The sequence below is a fragment of the Salvelinus sp. IW2-2015 genome, linkage group LG21 (assembly GCF_002910315.2).
Source record: "Salvelinus sp. IW2-2015 linkage group LG21, ASM291031v2, whole genome shotgun sequence".
NCBI classification, from domain to species: Eukaryota; Metazoa; Chordata; class Actinopteri; order Salmoniformes; family Salmonidae; genus Salvelinus; species Salvelinus sp. IW2-2015.
Window position 1 is genome coordinate 6,589,050 of NC_036861.1, and position 12,649 is coordinate 6,601,698.

Below are 12,649 nucleotides of genomic sequence, written 5' to 3' on the forward strand. Positions count from 1 at the left end.
TGATACCAAACTAGAACTTCACCTTTACATATATCCTGTCCTTCCAGACGAAGACGTTGCCATTGCTCTGCACGACTTCAAACCAACCACGGAACAATGACCTGCCGTTCAAAAAAGGGAGAGAGGCTTCAGATCCTCGAGGAGTGAGTACAGTACATTCTGATTTAGAACAAACGGTCACTCATTATAATTCATAGGAGGATGTCATGCTAATGTTGGGTTCTCAGACAATAGTCTGATAACATATCCTCAGTGTAATAATACAGGATAGCAGTACCCTTTGGAGGCATCGTTACGTAGCTCATTTTGACGTGTAACGAAGTAGACAAAACATGCTCTGTTGTTTCTGTGAAGAATGGGACGATGGTGGCTTGCTAAGTCACTGGTGACGGAGAGAGAGAGGTGCATTCCATGTACGTACGTGGCCAGAGTAGACACCCTAGAAATAGAAAAGTAAGTGAATCTGCTCTGACATAAGTCAGCCATTTTCTTTTTGATTATTGAACACTTCGAGCACGGGTTATCATACGTTTACAAACATACTTCACATAGATCATTATAAATGACTGAGTTTGTTGACAGGAAATTAAAAACACACTTTCCTTCCTGTATCAGTATGCTTCCTGTATCCGTATGCTTCCTGTATCAGTTATGCTTCTGTATCTATCTTCCGTTCCGTAGCTTCCTGTACCGTATTCTTCCTGCATCAGTATGCTTCCTGTATCAGTATGCTTCCTGTATCCGTATGCTTCCTTGTATCAGTATGCTGCCTGTATCAGTATGTTCCTGTATCCATATATCCTTCCTGTATCAGTATGCTTCCTGTATCAGTATGTTTACCTGTATCCATATTCCTTCCTGTATCAGTATGCTTCCTGTATCCGTATGCTTCCTGTCTCAGTATGCTTCCTGTATCCATATCCTTCCTGGTATCAGTATGGGTTCTGTTCAGTAGCTTCCTGTTATAACAGTATCACTTCCTGTATCAGTATGCTTCCTGTATCCATATCCTTCCTGTATCAGTATGCTTCCTGTATCCGTATGCTTCCTGTATCAGTATGCTTCCTGTATCCGTATACTTCCTGTATCCGTATACTTCCTGTATCAGTATGCTTCCTGTATCCGTATGCTAAGTATGTAACACATTATTTGCCGACACTTGCCTGTTCTTCCATGTATTGTAGATGGTTTTTCAAGGACCTGAGTCGTAGAGAGACAGAGCGTCTTCTCCTGGCTCCGGGGAATAAAACTGGGTCTTTTCTAGTTCGAGAGAGTGAGACCACCAAAGGTCAGAATCATCCTCTCTGTCTTTTAAAGTACAACATCGCCATTTTCTGAACAACACAACATATATATATATATTTTTAAATTCAAAATAGCTCCAAAAATATAATACTGAAAGACTTGGAATGGTCAAATCATCCATCTTGTACGTATAACCATATAATTGACATTAAACAGAACTGACATATTCAGTAAACAAACTGATACAAACCCGATATCAAGAACTGAAAAAAAAAAGCCTCATAAAGCTGTAAGCTAAACAAATCAAATCAAATTTTATTTGTCACATACACATGGTTAGCAGAGGTTAATGCGAGTGTAGCGAAAATGCTTGTGCTTCTAGTTCCCGACCGTGCAGTAATATCTAAACACACACTAACACCGTATGTATCATTTACATGTCGCCCAAAGGTGCTTTCTCCCTGTCCATCAGAGACGCAGGGCAGGAGCATGGGGATGTGGTGAAACACTACAAGATCCGCACCCTGGATAACGGAGGGTTCTACATCTCTCCGTCCACCTCCTTCTCTTCCCTGCAGGAGCTGGTCAAGTACTACACACGTGAGTTAAAATGACCGTTTGTCACGTTCGTTCGTCGTAATGAGGATGACCAAGGCGCGGCGTGATTTGAATACATTCTTCTTTGAGGAACACTGAAACAAACTAACAAAAACGAACGTGAAGCTATAAAATAACTGAGTGCTGACATGCAACTACTCATAGACAACTACCCACAAAACCTAAATGGAAAATGGCCACCTAAATAGGATCCCCAATCAGAGACAACGATAAACAGCTGCCTCTGATTGGGAACCAATTCAGGCCACCATAAACCTACACTACCTAGACATACAAAAATCCCCATAGATAAACAAAAAACCCTAGACAAGACAAACACACACATACCCACCCTCATCACGGGCGTGACAACCATAAACATCAGGGTTATATTTTTTCTTTATTTCCCTGGATAGTCTACTGTTGAAGTGTCCTGGGGTAAAGAATACCTTGTAGAGAAAAAAAAACATAAGAAAGTTTGAGGTTAAAGTTCATATGACCTCTTAAGGTCAAGGAGTAAAAAAATGTAGACAGGAATCCAATCATCGTGTGGCATTTCAAAGTAAACCAGTTAACTACACCGATGTTTTTTAACCCGAGTGTAGATTTAAGCCCGCAACGTTGGCGTGGTCGTCGTGGTTCACGTGTGATTGCGCAACGTGCTATCACTGAACAATCTCTGACCTTTTCACGGCTTCAGCAAAACTTAACAACTTGACTTCCTTACACGTCAAATAGATCGAAGAGGCCAACCTACATCTCTACGTTACCCGTATGAGAGGATGAGGATCTTACTATCAGCTAGCAGGAAGTACGGCAACTCTTTAGATATAGTGAAGTAAAGTCTTCTTGATTAGAAGCTTAAGGAGGTTTTCTGCATCATGTTGTGCACTGCTTCATTTCCTGTCGAGGTGAGCAGTGCTCTTTCCTCTACTGTGGTGGCCGAATAACCAAATAAGTAGACCAGCCCCCCCCCCCCCAGACACCTAAATCAGATAGGTTCTCTCTCATCAAATCAACATTTTATTTGTCCCCTGAGCAAATATAACGGTTGTAGACTTTACAATGAAATGCTGGCTTACGAGCCCTTCCCAACGATGTGGAACATTTGTATTTGGTAGCATAAGGGAAATAACAATACCCAAGAATGGCGCTATATACAGGGACGTTACCCAGTACCAAGTCAATGTGAGCTATATACAGGGAGTACCAGTACCAGTCAATGTGAGCTATATACAGGGAGTACCAGTACCTAAGTCAATTGTGGAGCTATATACAGGGAGTACCAGTACACAGTCAATGTGGAGCTATATAACAGGGAGTCACCAGTAACCAAAGTCAATGTGGAGCTATATACAGGGAGTACCAGTACCAAGTCAATGTGGAGCTATATACAGGGAGTACCAGTACCAAGTCAATGTGGAGCTATATACAGGGAGAGGTATGAGGTATTTAAGCTAGATACAGAGCATTCAGAAAGTATTCAGACTCCTTGACTTTTTCCACATATTGTTACGTTACAGCCTTATTCTAAAATGGATTAAATACATTTTTTATTTTTCCTCATCAATCTGTACACAATACTCCATAATGACAAAGCAAAAACAGGTTCACTGAAATGTTAGCACATTTATTAAAATCAAAATACAGGGAATCCTAAGTGGCGCAGCGGTTTAAGGAACTGCATCGCAGTGCTAGAGGCATCACTACAGACCTAGGTTCGATCCCGGGCTGTGTTGCACCCGGCTGCGACCGGGATACCCATGAAGCGGCATGCATTGGTGCGACTGTCTTCCTGGGTTAAGCGGGTAGTATGTCAAGAAGCAGTGTGGCTTGGCAGAGTTGTGTTTCAGAGGACGCATGGCTTTTGACCTTCACCCTCTCCTTGCAGCAATGAGACTGTAACTACCATTTGGATATTAAAAAAAAGGGATCAGAAATGGAAATACCTTATTTACATAAGAATTCAGACCCTTTGCTACGAGACTTGACATTGAGCTCCGGTGCATCCTGTTTCCATTGATAATCCTTGAGATGTTTTTAAAACTTGATTGTAGTCCACCTGTGGTAAATTCAATTGATTGAACATGATTTGGAAAGGCACACACCTGTCTATATAAGGTCCCACAGTTGACAGTGCATGTCAGAGCAAAAACCAAGCCATGAGTTTGAAGGAATTGTCCATAAAGCTCTGAAACAGGATTGTGTCGAGGCACAGATCTGGGGAAGGGGACCAATAACTGGGAGACTAGTCAGGATTGAGGAAAGATGAACAGAGCAGAGTAATGAGAACTCCATGATGAAAACCTGCTCCGGAGCGCTCAGAACCTCAGACTGGGGTTAAGGTTCACCTTCCAAKAGGACAACGACCCTTAGCACACAGCCAAGACAACGCAGGAATGGCTTCAGGAACAAGTTGACTTGAAACCGATCTAACATCTCTGCAGAGACCTGAAAATAGCTGTGCAGCAACACTCCCCATCCAACCTGACAGAGCTTGAGAGAATCTGCAGAGAAGAATGGGAGAAACTCCCCAAATACAGGTGTGCCAAGCTTGTAGCATCATACCCAAGAAGACTCGAGACTGTAATCGCTGCCAAAGGTGCTTCAACAAAGTACTGAGTAAAGGGTCTGAATACTTACGTAAATATTATATTTCAGTTTTTGTTATTGGTAATACATTTGCAAAAATGWATAAAAATCTGTTTTTGCTTTGTCATTATGCTGTATTGTGTGTAGATTGATGAGTGCATGTATAAAAAAAAAATCAATTTTAGAATAAGGCTGTAACGTAACAAAATCTGGAAAAAGTCAAGGGGTCTGAATACATTCCGAATGCACTGTATTTAAAGCGGAGTCGCCATAAAATAATATTTTATTAATCCCCCAGAGGGGAAATTTGAATGCACCAGCCAATACATACATTACCAATAAATACGGCATTAAAAACACAACACAGACACTAAAATCAGCACATCATCAATGAATATAAACAGCTAAGTGTTTATGTTAAAAAGCCTCATAGCATATGGTTAAAAGGATCTGCTGAAATGTTCTGTTTGGGACCTTGTAAACATGCAGCCTTGTTTACAAATTGGAACACTGGAATGATAGATGTAATCTACTCCTCCATTAGGATGATAGATGTAATCTACTCTCCATTAGGATGATTAGAGTAATCTACTCCTCCATTTAGGAGAAATATCTACACTTTAGGAGGATAGAATGTAATCACACCTCCATTAGGTACATGATAATGTAATCTAAACCTCCATCTTATTAATGATCTCCTCATTGAATGATAGAATGTACATTACACCTCCATTAGGATGATAGAATATTCTAACTCATTGGTGTAAGTACTCACCTTCGAGAAGATCTACACCTATTGGAGGATGCTATTACCGCTCATTAGATGAAGATATACTACCATAGAGTAGTGATCTCCTAACCATTAGGATGATAGATGTAATCTACTCTCCATTAGGATGATAGATGTAAAATCTAACCTCATTAGGATGATAGATGTAATCTACTCCTCCATTAGGATGATAATGTAATCTACACCTCATTAGGAGATAGATGTAATCTACACTCCATTAGGGATGATGATCACCGATTGTAATTACTCCATTAGGATGATAGATGTAATCTACCTCTCCATTAGGAATGTAGATGTAATCTACTACCTCACATTAGGATGAAGATGTAATCTACCCTCCATTAGGATGAAGATGTAATCTACTCCTCCATTAGGTGATAGATTAATCTACTCCTCCATTAGGATGAATAGATGTACTACTCCTCATTAGGATGATAGATGTAATCACTCCTCTCATGATAGATGATAGATGAGATAGATGTAATCTACCCTCCATTAGGATGATAAGATGTAACTACTAACTCCTCCATTAGGATGATAGGATGTAATCTACTCCTCCATTTAGGATGACAGATGTAGATGTACACTCTCCCATTAGGATGAATAGATGTAATCTACTCCTCCATTAGGATGATAGATGTAATCTACTCCTCCATTAGGATGAATAGATGTAATCTACTCCTCCATTAGGATGATAGATGTAATTCTACTCCTCCATTAGGATGATAGATGTAATCTACTCCTCCATTAGGATGATAGATGTAATCTACACCTCCATTAGGATGATAGATGTAATCTACACTCCATTAGGATGATAGAATGTAATCTACCCTCCATTAGGAGATAGATGTAATCTACTCCTCATTAGATGATAGATAATGTAATCTACTCCTCCATTAGGATGATAGATGTAATCTCTACTCCTCCATTAGGATGAATAGATGTAATCTACTCCTCCATTAGGATGATAATGTAATCTACTCCTCCATTAGGATGATAGATGTAATCTACTCCTCCATTAGGATGATAGATGTAATCTACTCCTCCATTAGGATGATAGATGTAATCTACATCCTCCATTAGGATGATAGATGTAATCTACCCCTCCATTAGGATGATAGATGTTAATCTACACCTCCATTAGGATGATAGATGTAATCTACACCTCCATTAGGATGATAGATGTAATCTACTCCTCCATTAGGATGATAGATGTAATCTACTCCTCCATTAGGATGATAGATGATATATGTAATCTATCCTCCATTAAGGATGATAGATGTAATCTACTCCTCATTAGGATGATAGATGTAATCTACACCTCCATTAGGATGATAATGTAATCTACTCCTCCATTAGATGATAGATGTAATCTACCCTCATTAGGATGATAGATGTAATCTACTCCTCCATTAGGATGATAAATGTAATCTACTCCTCCATTAGGATGATAGATGTAATCTACACCTCCATTAGGAAATGATAGATGTAATCTACACCTCCATTAGGATGATAGATGTAATCTACTCCTCCATTAGGATGATAGATAATAGATGTAATCTACACCTCCATTAGGATGATATAAATCCTAATTCTTTTGTTGAATGATTTTTACATTTGTGCGAAATTATTTCGACATAATCTACACTTTCTCATATTGAACGTCTAACATGAGTGGGGCGGGTGTGGCTTCAAGACATTGATCTCGAGAGCAGCTGTTCACTTATTGTGTCTGCTCCAACACAGTTCCACCTCCGACAGCAAAAACACGCGCTATGCGGGTGTCTGCCATCGCCGGTTAACACTTGATCCGATTGAATCCAGGCCCAAATGTCATGTAAAGCGAAGAGTTTTTTTGTTTGTTATTTCGAATCTTCATGCCTCTGGAAAGGTTACTAAACTAGCGAGCATGGTTCACCAAATCACCTTTGTTATACGTCTTCAGATGCCTTTTGGCTGGGTGCTCTACCGCAATCAATAACAATAAAAATTATAAATAGGGAATGTGTTTCTCTCTGGGGTCTGTTGCTGAGCAACAGGGATGGCTGACAGGCTGTAATTCTCTCTGAGGTATGTTGCCGAGCAACAGGGATGGCTGACAGGCTGTAATTCTCTCTGAGGTCTTTTGCTGAGCAACAGGGATGGCTGACAGGCTGTAATTCTCTCTGAGGTCTGTTGCCGAGCAACGGGGATGGCTGACAGGCTGTAATTCTCTTTGGGGTCTGATGCTGTGTCACAGGGATGGCTGACAGGCTCTAATTCTCTCTGAGGTCGGTTGCTGAGCAACGGGGATGGCTGACAGGCTCTAATTCTCTCTGGGGTCTGTTGTTATGTCATAGGTACGTGTGATGGGTTGTGTCAGCGTCTGAACGCCCCCTGCAAGCCGAAGGCCCCCATTCAGCCGTGGGCCCAGGACGAGTGGGAGATACCCAGAGAATCGCTGAAAATGGTCAGGAAGTTGGGAGCAGGACAGTTTGGAGAAGTCTGGATGGGTACGAGATATGCTGAAGCAATGTGTGTGTGTGTGTGTGTGTGTGTGTGTGTGTGTGTGTGTGTGTCTACATCTTTCTCATATTGAACGTCTAACATGAGTGGGGGCGGGTGTGGCTTCAAGACATTGATCTCCGAGAGCAGCTGTTCACTTATTGTGTCTGCTCCAACACAGTTCACCTCCGACAGCAAAAACACGCGCTATGCGGGTGTCTGCCATCGCCGGTTAACACTTGATCCGATTGAATCCAGGCCCAAATGTCATGTAAAGCGAAGAGTTTTTTTTGTTTGTTATTTCGAATCTTCATGCCTCTGGAAAGGTTACTAAACTAGCGAGCATGGTTCACCAAATCACCTTTGTTATACGTCTTCAGATGCCTTTTGGCTGGGTGCTCTACCGCAATCCATACAATAAAAATTATAAATAGGGAAGTGTTTCTCTCTGGGGTCTGTTGCTGAGCAACAGGGATGGCTGACAGGCTGTAATTTCTCTGAGGTATGTTGCCGAGCAACAGGGATGGCTGACAGGCTGTAATTCTCTCTGAGGTCTTTTGTGAGCAACAGGGATGGCTGACAGGCTGTAATTCTCTCTGAGGTCTGTTGCCGAGCAACGGGGATGGCTGACAGGCTGTAATTCTCTTTGGGGGTCTGATGCTGTGTCACAGGGATGGCTGACAGGCTCTAATTCTCTCTGAGGTCGGTTGCTGAGCAACGGGGATGGTGACAGGCTCTAATTCTCTCTGGGGTCTGTTGTTATGTCATAGTACGGTGATGGGTTGTGTCAGCGTCTGAACGCCCCCTGCAAGCGAAGGCCCCATTCAGCCGTGGGCCCAGGACGAGTGGGAGATACCAGAGAATCGCTGAAAATGGTCAGGAAGTTGGGACAGGACAGTTTGGAGAAGTCTGGATGGGTACGAGATATGCTGAAGCAATGTGTGTGTGTGTGTGTGTGTGTGTGTGTGTGTGTGTGTGGTGTGTGTGTGTGTGTGTGTGTGTGTGTGTTGTGTTATGTTTATCTTTGCACTAATATTTTCCCACTTTTCTCACAACTGTCATCAGTCCGTTACATAACTCTTATGACTTATGGGTTCTTCTCGACTCGTCCCCTAGGCCAGGTTACTATAAGGGCAATCAGAAGGTGGGCGTGAAAGACCCTGAAGGAAGGGACCATGGAGCCTGAGGCCTTCCTGCAGGAGGCAACTGATGAAGCAGCTGCAACACGACAGACTGGTCCGCCTCACGCCGTGTCACCATTGAACCCATCTACATCGTCACAGAGTTCATTGATCAATGGTGAGAAGAGAGAAGAGAGAAGAGAGAGAGAGAGAGAGAGAGAGGAGGAGAAGAAGAGAGAGAGAGAGAGAGAGAGAGAAAGAGAGAGAGAGAGAGAGAAGAGAGAGAGAGAGAGAGAGAGAGAGAGAGAGAGAGAGAGGATGAGAGAGAGAGAGAGAGGAGAGAGAGAGAGAGAGAGAGAGGCTACACTCACATATCTGAAATTACAGTGGGGCAAAAAATTATTTGTCAGCCACCAATTGTGCAAGTTCTCCCCACTTAAAAGATGAGAGGCCTGTAATTTTCATCATAGGTGCACTTCAACTATGACAGACAAAATGAGAAAAAAAAAATCCAGAAAATCACATTGTAGGATTTTTATGAATTTATTTGCAAATTATGGTGGAAATAAGTATTTGGTCACTACAAACAAGCAAGATTTCTGGCTCTCACAGACCTGTAACTTCTTCTTTAAGAGGCTCCTCTGTCCTCCATCGTTACCTGTATTAATGGCACCTGTTTGAACTGTTATCAGTATAAAAGACACCTGTCCACAACCTCAAACAGTCACACTCCAACTCCACTATGGCAAGACCAAAGAGCTGTCAAAGGACACCAGAAACAAATTGTAGACCTGCACCAGGCTGGGAAGACTGAATCTGCAATAGGTAGCAGCTTGGGTTTGAAGAAATCAACTGTGGGAGCAATTATTAGGAAATGGAAGACATACAAGACCACTGATAATCCTCCCTCGATCTGGGGCTCCAGCGAAAGATCTCACCCCGTGGGTCAAAATGATCACAAGAACGGTGAGCAAAAATCCCAGAACCACGCGGGGGACCTAGTGAATGACCTGCAGAGAGCTGGGACCAAAGTACAAAGCCTACCATCAGTAACACACTCAAAATCCTGCTAGTGCAGACGTGTCCCCCTGCTTAAGCCAGTACATGTCCAGGCCGCTGAGTTTGCTAGAGAGCATTTGGATGATCAGAAGAAGATTGGGAGAATGTCATATGGTCAGATGAAACCAAATATAACTTTTTGGTAAAACTCAACTCATCGTGTTTGGAGGACAAAGAATGCTGAGTTGCATCCCAAAGAACACCATACCTACTGTGAAGCATGGGGGTGGAAACATCATGCTTTGGGGCTGTTTTTCTACACAAGGGACCAGACGGACTGATCCGTGTAAAGGAAGAATGAATGGGGCCATGTATCGTGAGATTTTGAGTGAAAACCTTCCATCCAGCAAAGGCATTGAAGTGAAACGGGCAACGAAGGAGTGGCTTCGTAAGAAGCATTTCAAGGTCCTGGAGTGGCCTAGCCAGTCTCCAGATCTTAACCCCATAGAAAATCTTTGGAGGGAGTTGAAAGTCCGTGTTGCCCAGCAACAGCCCCAAACATCACTGCTCTAGAGGAGATCTGCATGGAGGAATGGGCCAAAATACCAGCAAACAGTGTGTGAAAACCTTGTGAAGACTTACAGAAAACGTTTGACCTCTGTCATTGCAACAAAGGGTATATAACAAGTATTGAGATAAACTTTTGTTATTGACCAAATATTATTTTCACCATAATTTGCAAAATAAATTCATTAAAATTCCTACAATGTGATTTTCTGGAGAAAAAAATCTCATTTTGTCTGTCATAGTTGAAGTGTACCGATGAGAAATTACAGGCCTCTCTCATCTTTTTTAAGTGGAGAACTTGCACAATTGGTGGCTGACTAACTACTTGTTTGCCCCACTGTACATGATTAATTGATCAGTTACATGCTGTATAACTCGACCATAGGCTAAATGTGTGCAATTGTTTTGCATGGAATAATCAGAAATTTGTAGTTCTGACTATGCTCTTCAAGAGGTGATGATATTACAACTAAATAAAGGTAACATTTATTTGCAATCCCCTTGAAAACGTTGTGCAGTTGTCAAGGTTTTTAGTGGAGCTGGATGTCTCCTTGCACCCCAGAAGACAAACGGAACGCAGCTTATTGTGACGTTTTATTGATAATGACCTATATTGCAATTTATTCCTGACCAAGATGGCTGCCATTATCAGCTCATTCTAGAGCTATGCAGGTCCATGACATCAGCCACTCTAGTAAATTAATAAGATTTCAATGGGAAGGACACTGCTATGTGCTTTAGTCATTGCAGAAATATTATTAAGAAAATGGTTACACTTTCTTTTATGGTCTTTCAACTGGTATTACCTGTATTTAGCTGTTATTTACCTGGTATTTACCTGGTATCTACCTGTATTACTGTTTATTTACCTGTTATTTAGCTGTTATTTACCTGGAATTTACCTGGTATCTACCTGTTATTTACCTGGTCTTTACCTGTTTATTTACCTGGTATTTACCTGTTATTTACCTGTTTATTTGCCTGGTATTTACCTGGTATTTACCTGTTATTTACCTGCTATTTACCTGGTCTTTCAACTGGTATTTAACTGTTAATTACCTGTTATTTACCTGGTATTTACCTGGTATTTACCTGTTATTTACCTGGTATTTACCTGTTATTTACCTGTTATTTACCTGCTATTTACCTGGTCTTTCAACTGGTATTTACCTGTTAATTACCTGTTATTTACCTGTTATTTAGCTGTTATTTACCTGGTATTTAGCTGTTATTTACTTGGTATTTACCTGGTATCTACCTGGTATTTACCTGTTATTTGCCTGGTATTTACCTGGTATTTCTCTGAAATGTACAGTTTGTGGTAACAATGGGTTAGGGTTTCTGCATGCTGTAAGTACCTAGATGTTCTGTACTGTGAAGTAACGTGCTGCAGTTCTAACGGCTTCGGCGCGTCTTCTTCCTTATCTACAGGAAGTCTGTGGACTTCCTAAAAACAGACGAGGGCAAGAAGTTGAAGCTCCACCAAACTGATAGACATGTCAGCCCAGGTGGGACATCTACAAGTCATTCCTCTAAACAACTTAAATTGTCGGAGTCAATTGTACAAAAAAATGTAAAAACTACCCAACAGGAAAATAGAAACATGATCCGGTAGATTGTGTATGACTCTGTATTACGTTTGGCATTTTTATTTTATTTATTTATTTTAATTTACCTTTAATTAACTAGACAAGTCAGTAAGAACAAATTTGTTTTACAGACGGCCTACCGAAAAGGCTCTCCTGCGGGGGACGGGGCTGGGATAAAAAAATATATATATTTTAAAATATTGACCAGTATATATGCAAATGTTATACCCCTATATTTGATCTTTAAATCAAATAAAATTGTATTAGTCACACGCCCGAATACAACAAGGTGTAGAACTTAAGATGTGAAATTGTGCTGAATAAACAGGGTGGCCTAAGTAACTGACACTGTAGCACGTGAAATGCTGAATACAAACAGGTGTAGTAGACCTTACAAGTGAAAATGCTGAATACAAAGGTTGTAGTGACCTTACAGTGAATGCTGAATACAAAGGTGTAGACCTTACAGTGAAATGCTGAATACAACAGGTGTAGACCTTACAGTGAAATGCTGAATAAAACAGGTGTAGACCTTAACAGTGACATGCTGAATACAACAGGTGTAGAGACCTTACAGTGAAATGCTGAATACAACAGGTGTAGAGACCTTACAGTGAAATGCTGAATACAACAGGTGTAGTAGACCTTACAGTGAAATCCTGATA

At 41.3% G+C, this 12,649-nt stretch overlaps 1 protein-coding gene across 1 annotated transcript in view; it reads left to right on the plus strand.

Moving 5' to 3' along the window:
• The window catches only part of blk (BLK proto-oncogene, Src family tyrosine kinase), a 45,001-nt gene that overhangs the window by 9,625 nt on the left and 22,727 nt on the right, over nt 1-12,649 (plus strand). Inside the window, 10 exon segments of the mRNA XM_070433782.1 lie at nt 355-453; nt 1,185-1,288; nt 1,696-1,845; nt 7,564-7,716; nt 8,830-8,861; nt 8,863-8,912; nt 8,914-8,958; nt 8,960-9,007; nt 11,827-11,875; nt 11,877-11,903. Of these exon segments, the coding sequence (XP_070289883.1) occupies nt 355-453; nt 1,185-1,288; nt 1,696-1,845; nt 7,564-7,716; nt 8,830-8,861; nt 8,863-8,912; nt 8,914-8,958; nt 8,960-9,007; nt 11,827-11,875; nt 11,877-11,903 (757 nt within the window).